General features: G+C 41.7%; 1 protein-coding gene across 1 annotated transcript in view; it reads left to right on the plus strand.

Moving 5' to 3' along the window:
• The window catches only part of syne2a (spectrin repeat containing, nuclear envelope 2a), an 82,410-nt gene that overhangs the window by 63,054 nt on the left and 1,406 nt on the right, over positions 1–17,950 (plus strand). Inside the window, exons 94-110 of the mRNA XM_087176258.1 lie at positions 1,163–1,321; positions 2,149–2,315; positions 6,396–6,558; positions 7,020–7,210; positions 10,408–10,558; positions 11,269–11,451; positions 11,600–11,737; positions 11,951–12,142; positions 12,564–12,849; positions 13,726–13,794; positions 14,911–15,038; positions 15,146–15,272; positions 16,121–16,323; positions 16,410–16,586; positions 17,257–17,385; positions 17,468–17,659; positions 17,828–17,916. Coding sequence (XP_087032384.1) covers positions 1,163–1,321; positions 2,149–2,315; positions 6,396–6,558; positions 7,020–7,210; positions 10,408–10,558; positions 11,269–11,451; positions 11,600–11,737; positions 11,951–12,142; positions 12,564–12,849; positions 13,726–13,794; positions 14,911–15,038; positions 15,146–15,272; positions 16,121–16,323; positions 16,410–16,586; positions 17,257–17,385; positions 17,468–17,659; positions 17,828–17,916 — 2,744 coding nt within the window. The remainder of the gene's footprint in view (positions 1–1,162; positions 1,322–2,148; positions 2,316–6,395; positions 6,559–7,019; positions 7,211–10,407; positions 10,559–11,268; positions 11,452–11,599; positions 11,738–11,950; positions 12,143–12,563; positions 12,850–13,725; positions 13,795–14,910; positions 15,039–15,145; positions 15,273–16,120; positions 16,324–16,409; positions 16,587–17,256; positions 17,386–17,467; positions 17,660–17,827; positions 17,917–17,950) is intronic.

A 17,950-nucleotide genomic window follows, 5' to 3' on the forward strand; every position in this document is an offset into this window, starting at 1 on the left:
TCGGTGTAGTGAGAGAAAACACCACCATGATATTCACCGTGTAATCATACATATTTGTTATACTTATAAAAATAAAGCTCTTTTCAAAATCCTTAAGTGATTTTCTTGCACACATGGACCGTTGTATATGAGTTGGGTCACAGTGTTTCCTGGACACATACCAGGAATTATCATAACAAATAACCCTCTTCCAGAGTGGACTGACATTTGTAAAAATCACTGGCACGGCTGTTTTGAAGCTTTTGTTTCATGTTAAACAGTTCAACATGTTTTTTGTTTGCAGTTGTTCCCAACGTGTGTGTAGTAAATTTGGCAAAGAAAAAGTACCTGACTCTTGTAATTGAGGCACATTTGTTGAGCTGTTGTAAAAATCATCAGTTTCATGGTTTGTTTAAAAACGATAAATCATGTTTAGTGCTCTGTGTGGACAAAGCACCAGATCCCCAGTTTGTTTTAAACTTGCATCAGAAGTTGCAAGTGTGAATGTTAAACCAAGTCTTACCTGCTGTTAAACATCAACAAGGTCCGTTTCCATGCACTATATTTAACATATAGATGGATCAGTGGATGTACATTTACAGGTCTATTTCTAACTACAGCCTAGAGGACATTACACATGTCCCTCCAGCGCTATAATTCAATTCAGTTCAATATATTTATTGTCATTGTACAAGTTACAGGCACAAGAAAATTAATTATTAAAGCTCAGGTTCCAGGTGGGTTTAATTATATTTGATGATGCTGTAAAAAATAATGGTAAATGTAGAATGTGCTGTGCATCTATTCAAACCCACAAAAGAGAAACCTACTTCACCTTTCAGGTAACAGAGCCTTTGGACTGATTGGACTCTGCTTTGTGATTGGACTGTCAATGTCCAATCACATCCAGTTGTAAAAACAGGGTCAAAATGCGTACTTGTAATTTCAGTGTCACACATAGTGTGGGATGTTTGAGTGCTGATATTTTTTGTTCACTAAATCACTTCTTCTTTATAGTTTGGAATTATTTGTGAACGTCACTTATTGACCCTAATCTGAGCCCATAGTTATGTGTTCTGACACTTCACTCATATTTTTTATTATTTTTGCTGACATAAAGTGTGCAATAGTGTGCAAAGTTACCTAATGCCAGTGTTGCCACCTTGACTCCTGTCCCTTCCAGGTATCCTTGCGCAGGCAGGAAATCGCAGACCGCCTCAATGCCTGGACCATCTTCAACGACAAGAACAAAGAGTTCTGTGATTGGCTGACTCAGATGGAGAACAAGGTGTGCCACAGTGGAGATCTGAGCATCGAGGAAATGGTGGAGAAACTGAAGAAGGTACAAGATCTAGGAAAACTTAATATCTTCTCTTGGGGTTTTATAGGTTTTCATGTTTCTCAAAAACAGATTCATGTTATTGACTCCATCTGATCACAAATTATCTTCTGAGAATATTGTTTTTGAGTATTTTTCTATATACTCACATAGTATGTGAGGACATAGCACTGATTAGAGTGACACTACTTTTTGAAATTCATTTGGGGAAATTGAACTGAACATTCAAATACTACTGCTGAATTGCAGCTCATGTTGCAGGTCTGATCTCACTTGGATCCTCCAGAATGCACATTATAAAACTTCCCAGTCCTTGATTCAGGGAAATGTATGGCACTCATGTAGGGCATGATTAAGATCCATACATGAGCAACATGCATTATGCTGTTTATGACAGATGGTGTCCTGGAGTGGAATGGCTGTGTGGCCTTTGTTCGCACACAACAGTTGTCCTTTCAGTGACTGAAAGCCTTTTGTACCTTCCTGTCTCATCATGAAGCTTGCTGATTTGGTAAACAAGATGATAATTGGTTTGACCGTTGCAGGATCACTGTCTGTTTTGGGCCATTTGATGAGATGAGAAAATTAGAGGCTCGTGGTAGTGTTTTAAATTATTTTAGAGAGCTGAAAATGGCACTTCTTGGTTATAGCTGACTACTCCAGGACATGGAAACAGGTGTTTGACCTGTTTGTTGAATGAATTGGACCTTCAGAAGTAGAACTGTGTTTTGAAATCTCCATATGAAACCCATTCATTTTAGTATAAAACAGAAATACATACAAAAATCCATAGAGCCAGACATGATGTTTATCGTGCCGTGTCTCCACAGGACTGCATGGAGGAAATCAACTTGTTCAGTGAGAATAAAAGCCACCTGAAGCAGTTGGGTGAGCAACTGCTGTTAGCCAGCGATGAGGCCAAGCAGACCCAGGTCCGCGGCTCAATGCAGGAGGTGAACCAGCGCTGGCACAACCTCTTCCACCACATCGAAGCCAGGTGAGAGCAGCCACAGCTGTCACAGAACCTGCAAAGAGGGATTTGTTGACCCACTAACGTGTATATGTGTGTAGTTGTATCAATTTGCAAAAGACACAAAAGGACAGCAAACAATAGTGGCAAATATTGAATGCGTAAACTAAGTCTCTAAGTGTGCACCAGCACCTTTCACATCAAAGTCACTTGACATTAAAAAGCATAATTAAGGACGGGTGGGCTTTAACAGGGGGCCTGTAATTAAACAATAGCACTAATGCAGAACCATCCACCTGCTGTTCTGTGGCCCTGCAGCTGTCAGGAATACATGGCTCCTAATGTACAGACTGAAGGGGTTAAACCGTTGTGATGATAAACAGTTGCTGCCCCCGAATCCACCCACCCATCCAGCCCCCCGACCCCCCGACAGATGGACAGTCCTGTGGAAGAGCAGGAGATACAGACTTCACTCCTAGCCCTGCACACCCGACCTACCCCCACCACCACGAAAAAATAAAAGCCATGCTTAAGTCTCAGACAGAACCATATGTCCTCATGTCCGCACTGACGACCCCTCCCTTTTTCTAGTCCGTCAGAGTGGGATGATGTGAGTGAGGGTGGGTGGGGTAGTATAGAGAGGGAGGGGTCTGTCGGCATGCATTAATCACTGAGACTCAAAGTGTGAGGTCTCCTCAGAGACTGCATGAACAGATTTGAGGGGGCTTGATCCCATCCAGGCAAGATGTTGAATAATGTAACCCTGAATTCATGATGGAGTACCATTCCCCGACCTCTCTGAAGTTGCTTGTATTGCTGTTCGAGGAGAAATTGTAACCCACTTATCACAATCCGGGTCTGCTGTGGCATTTGTTAGACTGATATATTTCACTCACAAGTGGCGAAGAACGAAGTAGCCTGACACCTCTCTGTGGCTCTGTTACCATGTTTACATTACACAGTGAATCTATTCAACGTTGATATAAAAATAGCGAATCTAGATGTTCTTTTTAAAAATTCAACATTATAAACAAGATTAAAAAAGTGGACTCTGTTTGCCTGAAAGTAGGGCTGCAAAATTAATCCAAATATAATTGAATATCTAAATCGCAGGAGCTGTCATTTTTTTGATAAAGGTAAAATGTGACACAACATTGTTTTGTATTACTAGCATCATAAGCATTGTGTTGTTACAGAGAACAAAAACCAACAAAAATCACATCATCATCATCATTTTAAATATTTTTCCTGTGAAAATTAAAGGCAAAAACTGAAATTATGACTCATTTCGCAATCACAATATCTGCCAAGATAATCGCAATATGATTTATTGCAGCTCTTCATTTATGTTGCATTCAATAGATTTTTTGATAGAGATGGAAGCTGCTACAGAAGGATCGGGATACGTCCATTACAGTAAAATAAAATATGTGTTCTGTAATGTATAGCCTTCTTATGACACTGTAACTCAAAGCATGAAACTGAAAAAGCACATGTACAGTAAAGAGCCACATAATTAGAGTGACAAGAGTAAATGTCAGTTGAAGTTTTGTCTGTGAATAACTTTGAGCCCCCCTGTGATCAGCTGCACTTTCCTCTTCATCCTCCAACTATTTTTCCTCACTTCTCCTCCTGCTCTTTTCTGCTCCGTTTTCCCCATCCTTTCTGCTCTTGTCCTTTTTCCTCAGCAAGGACCCCTGACTGTGTTTTGTGTCTTTGTTTGGCCTCTGCATGAAGCTGCTGGCCTTTGTTAGGCTGTCAGAGGTAGAGAGGGAGTGAAAGGGAGACAGAGACAATTTAGCTGACTGGGATGGTTTTATCTACAGAGTGGAAGACTATGTGCTGGACAGAATTTACAGTGACTGTATTATGTCTTCATTACACGCCCATAAACATGAGGCCACATAAACTGCACACACAAACTCCCACTGTCTAATACTGTACATTAATCCTGAACTTTGTCAAGGGATCATTTGAATTTTCATACTCTTGGTGTTAACGCACCACCTGACAACAACAGTTTTAATCATTTAATTTATGTTTTTTTCTACAAATTCCTTATTTTCATTTGATAAGAGAGAGTCAGGCATATTTATAACTGAGTCTACATAAATACATACAGACAGAATCTGTCTCAGTAGTCGGCACCAAATTTAAATATTTCAGGAGTTTTTGCTACTTGTTGCTACAGACCTGAAGCGTTGGAGCCGAGACTAATCTCTCGTGTTTGTTTGAAAACTTTGCGTGATGTCACACAAATACCTGAATTTTGGACCAAAATGTAACTTTTGTGATACCTTACCATGAAGAATAAGAATATCTTACCACAAAATTCACTTTAGCCATGCTAATGGTGTGGCTCAGGTTGGTCTGTCGGTAGGTCCACCCTTTTGGTCTGTACTCAAGTATCTCAAAAACTATTGGATGGATTGGCATGAAATTTTACACAGACATTCATGGTCTCCACAGGATGAATCCTGCTGACTTTGATAATCCTCTGACTTTTCCAATAGCACCATCATAAGGATTAGATTTGAATTTGCCCAACATATTCTGGTTTATCACCAAATACCCGCAAAACTAATGACATTCACATTAGCCTCAGTTGTACTTTGTTAAATTCTCATTAGCAGATGTTATCATGATAACATGCTAAGCTAAGATAGTGAATGTGGTTAATATTGCACCTGCTAAACCGTGTGCATTGTCATTGTGAGCATGTTTGTGATCTGTTGTTATCAGACATCACAGCCGCACAGAGCCTTCATTTCACAAAAGAAGCTAAAGGTCTCGCATGTTAAATGTAAATAAACACAACCAGCTGTACAAGAACTTTAAGTATATAAAGATATAAATTTAGTCTAAAATCAGCAAAAATCTGATTCAGTCAGGAGCTTTTTTATGTAAATGTAAGTAAAGACAAGTATGAATCTGAGCTACAGAAGCACATGATGCCAGCTTTTGACTTTGGACAGTTTTCAATGTTCAGCATTAGGGACACATTCAGGCTGGAAAGAAAAAACAAAACTCATCAATAACCAGTGATTTAACCTTTTTCAAGACTGTACATGAACTCACCAAATCTCTTCCAAATCCAACCATCCAAAATGACAAATATCTCCACCTTTGAACATCTAAAACTTTGGCCGGATCTCATAAGAACAGAACTGAAAAAACTCTCACTCATGCAAACACTCACTTATCTATAGTTGTCCCAATGTCTGGCATCTGTTGGGACCCTTTCATGCCTTCTTCAGCCTGCCACTTACACTCACAGCTGTTTTTAGTGCTTATTATTTTGGTAGAGAGCGTCTCCCTCTCGGCCCTGACAGGCTCTGCTGGACCTCGGCTGGACAGGAAGGATCAACTGGGGAAATTAACTCAAACTCCCAAATGGGGCACACTTTCAGAGGCTTTTAAGCCTCTGAAGAGAGCTTTTATTGTCCCAGGCGTTGCTATGACACCAGTCAGTGTGGCGCGATGTGTGTGTGTGTGTGTGTGTGTTCACAAGGGGGTCCGTTGCCATGGAGACTTTGGAAGTTCTAGTGTAAGATACCTGAGAGAGTGAATAGCTAAAGTTTCCTTGTTTGTTTGTTGTTTCTGTCTCTTTTATTTATTTATTTCTACCTGTTTCTTTGTCTTTTCAATATTATTTCTTTTTTTCTTCTTTTATCTTTATCTGTTTTTTGTTACATTTTCTTTCTTATTTGTTTAGATTTTTTATTTTTTCTCCCATATTTTCTTTCTTTCTTTCTTTTTCTTTCTTTCTTTCTTTCTTTCTTTCTTTCTTTCTTTAATTCTGAGTTGTCACAGTTCAATTAATAATGTAGAAAACCATAAACAACTCTTGCCGCTTTCTTTCATTTGTTCAGATGTTCCTCTAACATTTTTCTTTTGTTTTCTGGAAAGTTTTACCTCTTTACCAAAAAATAAATAAAAAATTCCATTTAATCCCTTTTTGGTTGAATTAATCATAACCCATAGACATATGCAAATGTGGGTCAGAAGGAAGCATTATTTCTTTTAATGGTTCACAAGCCAGAATCGTTGGAAACCACCTGGTTGGATGTTGGTAAAATGGTGTGTGTGTGTGTGTGTGTGTTGCAGGGTGAAGAAGCTGAAGGAGACGCTGGTCACAGTGCAGCAGCTGGATAAGAACATGAGTAATCTCCGTTCGTGGCTTTCGCGAATTGAGGCTGAGCTGTCCCGACCAATCACCTACAGCGTCTGTCACCACCAGGAGATCCAGAGGAGGCTGGCTGAGCAGCAGGTAGACAGACGCACACGAATCCACAGCAGTCGATGACACTGTTCACACTTCAACAAACACTTACATATCGTTCTGACACACACGGACAATTTGAGGTTTCCTGCTTTCTTTTTAATTTGTTTCTGAGTATCTTCTTCTTCTTGTTTGTTACTCTTCCTACTATTTCTGATTTTTTTCCCCCAGTTGTTTCTTCTTTCATTGGCATTTCTACTTTGTCTTCACTGTTTGTTTTGTTGCATTTTCTTCTCATATTTCTTTTCCCACTTTTTTGTTTTCCCGGTTCTCTGTCACTCCCTCTCTTTGTCTCTGTTTATGTTTAATAATTCATAACCATCTTTTGTTTAATTTTGGGGAGCGGTGGTCTCATGCAGTGACACACTGTCCTCTGTCTGTGGGCTGATGTTTAACACATAACATCTTTGGTATGGACTGATGTGATGTCTGTCCTCGTGTGTGTCCAGGAGCTGCAGAGGGACATTGAGCAGCATACGGAGGGCGTAGCGTCGGTGCTCAACCTGTGCGATGTTTTGCTGCGGGACGAAGATGCTGCCGGCGGCACTGAGGCGGAGAGCGACTCCCTGCAGGAAACCAGCCGCAGCCTGGACCAGCGCTGGAGGGCCATCTGTACCATGGCTCTGGACAGGAGGCTCAGGTAGGAGCTAAAACACACATTCTTGTATCCATCAGATGAGTGCACATGCTAATCTTTTCATCCAAGTTTCGAAGACAGAAGAGCTTATATATTATGATGTACATGATTATTATTCAAACTTTAGCCAAGCGGTCCATGAACACATTTCAGAACAGGAGTTTGACAAAGCAGTCTCACCATAGTGTCTCCACAAGCTCAGTTGAGCCGCTGTTCTGGAGCTCTGGAATGTGTTGGATCAATACTGCACTCGCATATCCAGATTTTTCTGCAACATATGAATGAAATGGCTTGGAAAAGTCTGGGTTTCCCAGTGCTGGGGCAGATTGCAGGTCTCCTCCTCAAGGCTCCCTGTGCGTCCTCTGTTTCTGGGCTGAGTTGTTTGTTTGTCCTGCTGCCTGTATTAGGGCTCGCAGAGGCGCTGTTTTGATAGCTTAGTCACAAAGCCATGGACGACTGAACATCCCCAGAAAAGAGACATTTGTCCCACTGTTTGTGGTTTTTGAGCTTTAGCAATAGCTTCTAACTGTGAGGGAGCAATTAACCTCTTATGTCCACACAGTGTTCTTCCCAAATATTCAACTTCTTTTTGACAAAATTGAAGTTTCTCTTTGCCGACTTCATGTCCTCCTTTTGCTAGCGCTGTTATCTCTGCAATAGAGTCCTTTTCACACTGTTGTTTGGTGGGACTACAGATTCACAAATCAACAAATCATCCGTTCCTTGGAACGTCTAAGTGTTGCAGATCTTGATTGATGGGCTTTCTACATAGCCCTCTGCTAGGTGTGTGTGTGTGTGTGTTTTGCTGCCCTTGATAGGTGAATGCAAACAGGTATTGTGAGTGTAGGTGTAGTGGCACACTGAAAAAGGCTGAACATAAATCGATGACTGTATACCAGTGTGCATCAGGAGGAATGTTTGAGAGCAGCGTATGGGGGAACCACAGGTGTCTCAACAACAATGGACTTTGTAGCTCTAAGGTCATGCACTGATCGATAATCATTAGAGCGTGGCTTCTTGATTTGGGAAAGTGCAGTACTGCAGAGGCTTTTTGTTTTTGTTGGCCTACAGTCTTGATTGAGTTGGAGAGGGGGAGTTTTGAGCCGGTCTTTTCAATGCATGAATATGTGGCTCCTGTGTCAATCATGAAAAGGTATTTTTTAATTTAGTGTCGTTACTGTTATGGTGGACTCATCCTGTGGTTGTGATGAGACAACTGGTGCTATTGATTCCCCCTCAGGCTCCTCTGGCCCCCTATTGCCTTTCTGCAGCAGGGCCCATCCATGGGTTTGTTGGACAGTCTCTTTTGTGATGACCTGGCTGGTGACAAAATATATTATCATTAGCCCGAGCTGGACTTTGCTGTGGGTTAGACTGTCTCTGACACCTCAGCTCTTTCCACACCTTGCTGATACTTTCTACTATCATCTCTGTCTCCCTCTGACCTTTCTTCTTTGTCTTGGGATGAACCTCCCTCAGTCTCATCCTCTTATAGGGTTGAATTTGCTGAGTCAGTTCCCCGTTTTATTTCACTTTTTAAGACACACTTTTCTTTTATTGTGTTCTGCGGTAATTGTGTCTTTTAATTTTTTTTGCATTTCACTTTGATTCATTGATATTTGTATTTGATTCATGTGACACACTTTATTTGTATTTAAAGGTGCTATACAAATTAACTTTGATTATTATATCCTATCCTGTCTTCTCCTTGGGTTTAACAATGTATTAGAATCTGCTTGCCTCCCACTTCACTGTCCTGGGAATGATGGTGATAACACAGCCGTGAACTTTTTGCTACCCTGCTCTTTCTGCCAACTCCCTCTAGCACTCCTAGCGTTTGGCCTTGAGAGATACTGACTACTGCCCCAATCGCCTCACAGCTGCTCTTGCACTCGTGCCAACAGTCACTATGGTCTACCACCTGCCTGTCACCTCCTCCCCGTGCACTCTGGGAAACTCCTTTTGCATCTGAGTCAGATTTAACAAGCTTTGTGATGTTATTTTGTTTTAAAGTAAATTAACACCTTATCTTTATTGTTACTATCGCCCTCATTCGTCTTTATTAGTTTCCCTTAGGATATGAACAGTTTACTCGCTCAGACTCCGTCTTCTCTGGAGTGACGCAGCTCCCAGCTGCGGCGCCACAGGACGATCGGACGTCACCCGCAGAGGCTACGCCAGCGTTACTTTTACTCAGTCACTACACTACTTCTCACCGGTCGGGCTGCAGTCTTTTCTATACTGAACAAACCACAGTATTCTCATCTGTGCGTCTGCATGAGGCTGCTATTCACCCGGCTTCACGGCTTATCTTGCTCAGAGGCCTTTCACTCTTTCTGCTCAATGATGAGACAAAGCACATATATTACATTTAAGACACACATTCAACTCTGTTCACCAGTGACTTTTAATCCATTCACTGTTTTAGTAATATTGTAATTAAATTTTAACACTTTTCCATACTTATTTTTCAATAATTTTGACTTGGTTCTTTAGAGAGGAGAGATTCTGATTCACCTCAGCCGGGGAAGAGACCTGCACTCAGACACAATCAGGCTTACCTGCTTAACTGCTTAACTGCTTACCTTTTAGTGGCCGCTGATGGTCTGAGGTGCAGGCTGAACCTCAGGGGTCCTCAGGCTTCTGTCTCTCCTGGCTGGATCGCCAATTTATGTTGGAGGAAAAAAGGTCCATGTCCGGGTCAGAGACTAAGTTTAGACCCTCTTCACCAACACTTAACTTTCTACAAAACTGCTCTTTTACTGGAGTCAAAAAAAAGATTAAAAAAAGAAGTCACTGGAGATGATGATCAATCCAGGTTCAATTCTATAACAATCCTACTTCAGTAAAGGCTGTTTCACATAAATATCTAACCTCAGTTGTGAGTATAGTTATTCCATTGGATTATATAAGTTTAACATTCAGTATATTTATAGTGCGTAGTATATTTTAGTGAAAATTTACTACAACAAATGCATCACATTTGTCTTTTTTTCACACCTGATTATGTCGTTCTTCGGTCAAGAATTTTATTTTCTAATCTGATAAATCATTCAATGGTTCATATGTCATAGTGGCGCTGTTTGTCAAAACTGGAATGATCAAAAAAAATTAGAAAGAAAGAAATTCACTAATCAATAAGAACAGCATTCGTCAGTGTCACAGTGGAGCTGTAACCCCAGTACGATGTCTCCTTGTAGGATCGAGGAGACGTGGAGACTCTGGTGCAAGTTCCTCGATGACTACTCGCGGTTTGAGGATTGGCTGAAGATGGCTGAGCGCACCGCTGCCAACCCCAACTCTGCAGACGTCCTTTATACTGTCGCCAAAGAGGAGCTCAAGAAGTTCGAGGTCAGTTGTGAGGTCGTCAGAGGGAGCAGGCGGGAAGTAGCTTTGTTTTGTTTGCTTGTTTGTTTCTCAAAGGGAAATATTCTCATTGTTCTGTATCAAACTTTATTTGACGTAATTCTTGACTCTTGACTTGACAGACTATTACACAACCAAAACAATGGAGAAACTCTCCTCAGTGTTTCCACTGCCAAAATCTAAAAATCTAAAATCTGTTATTTTACATTCAGGCTGAGACTAACAATTATTGTTTGTCACTAATTAATCTGCCAATTGTTTTCTAATATAATCAATTAATCGTTTAGTTCATAAAAGATCTGAAATCATAATTTACCAGAGTCCAAGTTGATGCATTTAAATTGTTTGTTTTTGTCCTTCAACAATTTTCTGTTTTCATAGAAAACCAGTAAATATTCCAGTTTTTAAAGCAATAAACAGTAAAATTTGGCCACTTTGTTATTACTTTAATAATTAATTGTCAAATTGGTCCTTAATAATTTAATAATACGTAATTATCTGTCAGCAAACAAATCAATTTACTAATCATTTCAGCTCTATTTGACATTATGAAAAGGTCACTGAGTCACACGCAACCAGAAAATAAACGTGATGACATGAAGCTGTGTGTGGGAACAATGAGTTGTTAATTAGAGCGATGATTTCTATATTTACTTCAGATCCATGTCTCATCCTTATTCCCCTGCTCTCTTTAGGGTTTCCAAAGGCAGGTTCATGAGCGACTGACCCAGCTGGAGCTAGTCAACAACCAGTACCGCCGTCTGGCCAGGGAGAACCGCACCGACCGGGCCAGCCAGCTCAAAGCCATGGTCCACGAGGGCAACCGGCGCTGGGACACCCTGCACCGCAGAGCGGCCTCCATCCTCCGCAGGCTCAAGGTACAGAACAGAGTAATCTGACTGGCTGAGAGGAGAACGATCCATTACTACACACTCCTGTTAACTTCCTCCTCTAACACTTTGTGTGTGTGTGTGTGTGTGTGTGTGTGTGTGTGTGTGTGTGTGTGTGTGTGGACTTTTCTCTCAGTATTTTACGAGCCAGAGGGAGGAATTTGAAGGCACCAGGGAGAGCATGCTGGTGTGGCTGACCGAGCTGGACCTGCAGCTCACCAACGTTGAGCACTTTTCAGAGAGCGACGTCCATCACAAGATACAGCAGCTCAACGTGAGACACTTGTTGTAAAGAGTCGTGCTCATTGTGTGAGGGGAGAAAAGCTCTCCTTGGTTCATTTTAATTTTTCTGAACAAACACACCTTGTTGTATGTGTTGATTCATTTTTGAGGTGAATTTATCTATTCAGGTTTCCCCTCCAGTCAGTGTTTGGATTTTCTGAAACTCACTCTCTGTTCATACGACCATCCAACCCTCTTCCCGCAGAGTTTCCAGAAGGAGATCTCACTGAACACTGAGCGCATTGACGGGCTGATCGTGTTTGGAGAGGGTCTGATCCAGAGGAGCTCGCCGCAGGACGCAGCGCTGATAGAGGACGAGCTGCAGGAGCTGCACACCTACTGCCAGGAGGTTTTCAGCAGACTGGTCCGCTTCCACCAGCGACTCAGCCAGCCACCGGTCAGCTGCAGCTCACACACACATTTCTCTTATTCCCGTTTCGTAAATTAATTTATGCAAATATTTCATATACGCAAATCTTTCTTTTGCTATTCTTCTATTGATTTCTATATATCATAGGTACACTTCCATTTACTATTCTAACCTTACACTGTAATCCAAAATTAGCCCTTTAAAGTAAGGATAACTGAAATGTCCTCACATTGGGAGACAGTCACAAATCAGTCCATCAACAGAAAATCCAAGAAAAAGAACATCACAGAACTCGGTACAACAGAGTCACAGTGTGTGTACCAGCAAAACAAACAGATTATACAATGAAATGTGATAAAATAATGGATTTAACTATAAAACAATGAGGTTGCAAGCAGCGCTTAGATGCAGATAATTTCTGAAATCAGAAATCATTTCTTTGCCTTAGATCAAAGAAGAACCTGAGCTCTCTGGTACCACTTTTTCCTTGGAGTCGAGCTTGGAGCTGATTGGCCGGCCGTGGCTTGGGCGGACCCAAGGAAGCCTCCCGGCCACACCCACCCACCTGCTGGCCTCCCCGCTGGAGCGTTCAGGGCGGGAGACACCTGTGAGCGTGGACTCGCTGCCTCTGGAGTGGGACCACACCGGAGATGTAGGAGGTTCATCGACACATGAAGATGATGAGGAGGAGGAAGAACGTGATGAAGAGGGAGCTTACTTCAGTGCACTATCAGGTACATTTACAGTGTCTAATCCCACAGGAAAGCGTATAGATTTATGGAGTCTTTTACGTTTTTTATTTCTTGCTGTAAACAAGTTGCTTCACACCAACTGTTACCTCAATAATCAAACATCCACCGCAGGAGTATACGGACCTCTTTATGACCAAATAGTACTAAACTCAACAAAGTAAAACTGTATAGATCGGGCAAGTTGGATGGAAGGTAGCAGTAACAAATTTTCACGCTGGGGAAACGACAACACCGTCTCCCTGGTGTTCTTGTGTTTACTGTGACATGACTGATGTCACGTACGGGTGTAGCAGTGAAACAGTCTCCACTTCACTCCATTTGTTCTGAGTGCTGCTTCTTCCCGATCATTCGACCGCCGCTCCTCCTCTCTTGTTTTTGACTTTGACTGAGATGCGAGTTTAACACATAATGGAACAATAACAGAGACACAGTGCTGTTCTTTTATTGTCGAATGATTGTGATGTTTGAATGGATGCTGTAAAAGAGGATGTGGATAAGATGAGACTGAGAACATCAAAGAGCCCGGGTCTGTTTGTGACATTGGCCGAGGCTTTAATCTTAGATCTTGGTTCCTGACGCCCTAAAAATGTTCTGAGTTACTGGAAAAAGGTTAATACTTATTTTATTTTTACTTCAGCAATATTGAAATAAAAGAAATAAACATCTGATGTATTTAAGATTATATGTAACGTCATGTAAGATTTTATAGTTAACAAAACTAAACAATATCAGTATTTAATACTCATTTCACACATGTATGAACACACACACACACACACACACACACACACACACACACACACACACACACACACACACACGCACACACACACCTCTCTGACCCCTCTCTCCTCTTAGAGGTGGAGTTCACTGAGAGCCAGGAGGATTTTATTGAAGCCCCAGAAGCGTTACTATCCTCCTCACTGGGTAGGAACATCATCGTCTTCCCTCTCTGATAATAAATCCTCTCACTGCTCTTCACGGTGAAACAATTTCCGGCAGATATCTTCCAGCAGCTCATGTATCACTTGCACCTAATTCCTTGTCGTGCTGCTGCATTGAGACTTTTGCTTCCTGTATCTGTGGGTTGGAAAATCTTTCAGCGCCAAAGCAAACCTGCTCTGTCCTTCTTTTTTCTTTTGTTGACACATTTTTGTTGAACTTGTATTCTTCATGTTACACACACTGTGGTTTAACATTCAAAGATGACACAAACTGAGTGACGGTGAGGATATAATTAAAGGTCAAAAACCTCTCGACTAAAAAGCTCTTTTGTTTTTGTTATTAAGCTTTTATTATTTTTATTAGATTGCTTGTATGTCCCCACAAAATGGGAATTTCAAGGATCTGTACATTCATATGACTCTGCTCTGATGTCGATAAAACGAGGTACTGGCCACCCAAGTTACTGTAATAATAAAAGACACCACAACAGATAAAACCTTTCTGAAGGACATCTGTATCACAATATATATCTTTGAAAGTTGTTGTTTTCGTTGTTTAAGGACTGGTTTTGAAGTTTCCTGCTGAAGCTCTGCTCTGCTCTTAGTGCTCTCATCTCTCTCTCTCTCGCTCTCCTGCTGCTTGAACATGTGAAATGTAGCATCCACTAAACACCACTACACAGATAACAAGCTTTTCAATTTCCCGGGGCGGGTGATTTATGCCAAGGTGCATCACTACCTGACTTGACTTGTGATTAGTTCTGGATGAATTTCAGTCTGCAGTAAAATCAGGTTTCACAACTGGATGAATTATTTCAGCATCTGCATGTTTGCCTCCATGGCATCATTTGAGTGGACAACAGTTGATTATGCCACATGCCGTACAGGTGCATGAGTGATCTTATCCAGATAATTTATCATCCAAATACTTTAATTGAGCTGGGTGACTTGCATATTATTATTTGTCCACCTGAGCAAGTACTGATTTATACACTCCACCCAAATGAAAGGAAAGACTATTTAGATGTAAGAACTTTGCTGCAGCCGAGGATGTTGTGCAGTAATGTCTGTGGTTTCACTCTGTTTGTTTGTGTCTCAGTTCCAAGCAGGTCTATGGTCGGACATGAGTCTCCAGGATGGGGGTCACAGACAGACACACACACACCTCTCCAGCTGCACTCTGAGGCTGCACCCACTCTCACCAGCACGCCCATAAAGCAGGGCTATGTAAGTGGTTAGACTCGCAACAACCAACTGCAGGAATATGAGAATAAATGTCATAAAAAGTCACAGTCTTTTTGCGGCTCTAACAGTGCGTGTTGTTTGCTCTCCAGCTGGGTCTCATGACTCAGTGCAGCGGCAGCATCAAGGACATTAAAAGAGTCTCGCTGATTCTGGATGACGAGGAGCAGCCGAGGGAGCTCGGTCTGACGGGACTCAGCGCCTCAGACAAACAGTCAGGTGAGATAAACTTGCAAATGTAATGTGATATATAACACCACTGCAATGGATCACACAACTCAAGATCATCAAATTTCAGTAGAGCGGCAATAGATTTGCTGCAATAATGAAACAAAAATGAATAGAAATCAGCGGATGGAAAAATGTAGCTTCAAAAGCACACAGATTTCTTTTATTCTGTTATTCCTAATACCGATCAATGACATTTTTACTGTAAAGAAACAACAAGGTTTTTGTGTTGGCTGTGACACCATGGTCTCTCCCCTGGCCTTTAAAATTGATCAGAAGTCAGTTTATTTTTTACTTTTTAAATAGATATTTGGCATTATTAGGCAGCAACACTTCAGAACATGCTCCCTGCACATTGAATGAACCCAGCAACAACTGCAAACACACAAGCAAGAACAACAATCGCAAACTCAATCATAAAGTCAATAATAATAATAATGACGTATTATCAGTGATTAAACTTATAATCCGCCCCACCCCCCAGTCCCTGAGTAAGAACAGTCCAACAAAACCAAAATACTGTAACTCAACACCAGATATCTTGTCATCGTGGCTGTAGTTTAACATAAAGGATTTGGATTTTATATTTTATCTATGGTGCCATGATTATCAGTGGTAGCAATACTTATTCTTTATTTATACAGCCCAAAATAACTAGTCACAAATGTCTCTCAAAGGGCTTTAATACCAGTCCATGAACATTAGCTCAGTCGACAGAGCGTACGGACGGAGATCTTCCAGCTTGTCGGATGAAAAGCAGCTAATGAGGCCTGTCAGTAAAAATATTCAAACCACAACTCAAAAATAAAGTTCATCAGCAGATGTTTGTGCTCGCTCAGGTGTGATTGAACGCTGGGAGTTGCTCCAGGCTCAGTCCAGGAGCGATCAGCAGGCCAGCCCTCAGGAGCCCCGACAGCTCACGTCTGACCTCGACGACATCACCTCCTGGTTAGAAAACGTGATCCCAGAGCTGGACCGCCTCCAGCCGTCCAACCCAGCGGCGAGCATCGAGGACATGGAAGCCAGAGCCAAAGAACTAAAGGTGAACCTTTTTATACCAGATACAAACGGATCTGATGATAAGTATTCAGTTTGTTTATACGTATTCACAGTTATTCTCCCTCATAGGAGATGCAGAGGGTGTTTACTCGCTACAAGTCCATCATGCTGTCTGTCAACCTGAGAGCTCAGGAGGCCCCAGACCTACAGCAAAGACTGGCGAGTATGAACAGAGACTGGAGCAGAGCATGTACCGGCCTCCAGCAGTGGGACACCAGTCTGAGGAACACGCTGATGCGCTGCCAGGTGAGACGACATATCAAGTGTGCTCAGCTTTAGTAGACCAAAATACACGACACAGACATAAGTCTTAGGTGCTTTGAAGACTCTATTGCTCTTACTACGATACCACCGTTTTAATTACAGAGGGTAGATTTTCCTTTATTTTAAATGGAGCTACCGTCTGAATTTATTACTTATTTATTATTTATTACACAACAACAGATGGGCACCAAGAACTGGTCGTGAATTGGTGCTAGTTCCGTACTCAACTAAATCATCACTGGCAGCCATTTTTAAATTACTAATAAACAAACTTTATCCTTTCGTATCTGCAAATAGCCACAAACTGTGAAAAACAATATGCAGCTTCACATGATTTGTTTAAAGTGTGTGCTAAACAAATAGGAAATATAACTACAGTACGAATATCTCATCATTATATCATGATGAAATTTATAGTAAATGTTCATTGGTTGAGTAGTAGCTCTTTAGGAATGACTGAATACTTCCATATGTTTTAATCGGTTTCATCTGGTTTGTATTGTCCATACTGAATGTCTTCATTTCTTTAGGGATTAATAATCTTATCCATCTCTATCATCTAAATGACTTTGTGTAATCATGTGCAGAATTTTCAGGATTTCCAAGTAAACTCCCCACAGTAAGAAATGACCTTTAACCTTTGTCCATACAGGAGTTTCATGAAACCCTCCACTCTCTGTTACTGTGGCTGGCCCACGCAGAGAGCAGACGCTACACAGTGGACATCAGTCACCCAGACACACCTGTCAGAGCGCTGCGACAACAGCGCAACACGCTCACTGTAAGCAACTAGCCTTGTATATCGTTGTGTCAGCACCTGATTGGATGTCAATGCTCGGTGACTCACCGTTTGTGGTCTGCAGGATCTGCAGGAGGAGCTGCGGGGCAGGCAGGCGCAGCAGGCCTCGCTCCAGGCTCTGTGGTCTCAGCTCCAGCCCGAGGACGGAGCCGAGGAGATCGACGAGGCCCAGGAGAAGCTTCACGTCACGGGTAACAGGATGAAGTTGCTCCTGAGGGAGGTGAACCAAGACCTGAGCACCCTGCAACAGCGACTGGTAACTGGAAATACTTTTTAAAGTTATATTTTTTAGCTGTTTATGCTTAGTCTTAGTTTCGCTTGTTTATTTCCTGGTGGTTTTTGCTGAGCAGCAGCTCCTGTGTGTTGAAATTGCTGCTTGATAAGCTCAGTGACATTTCTTTATTGTGACTTGTTTTTACTTCAGGGCTGTGAAACTGAATCAGACGACCAAGGCGCCTCTGCAGATGCTTCTGAGGAGGCCGCACATTCAAAGAAAGGTTCCTCGACTCAAAGGTATAACAGAGATCAATACTTTGCTCTTTTATTA

This window comes from Seriola lalandi, unplaced genomic scaffold (assembly GCF_002814215.2).
Source record: "Seriola lalandi dorsalis isolate HSWRI2012SDOR001 ecotype SW California unplaced genomic scaffold, Sedor1 jcf7180002054544, whole genome shotgun sequence".
Taxonomy (NCBI): Eukaryota; Metazoa; Chordata; class Actinopteri; order Carangiformes; family Carangidae; genus Seriola; species Seriola lalandi.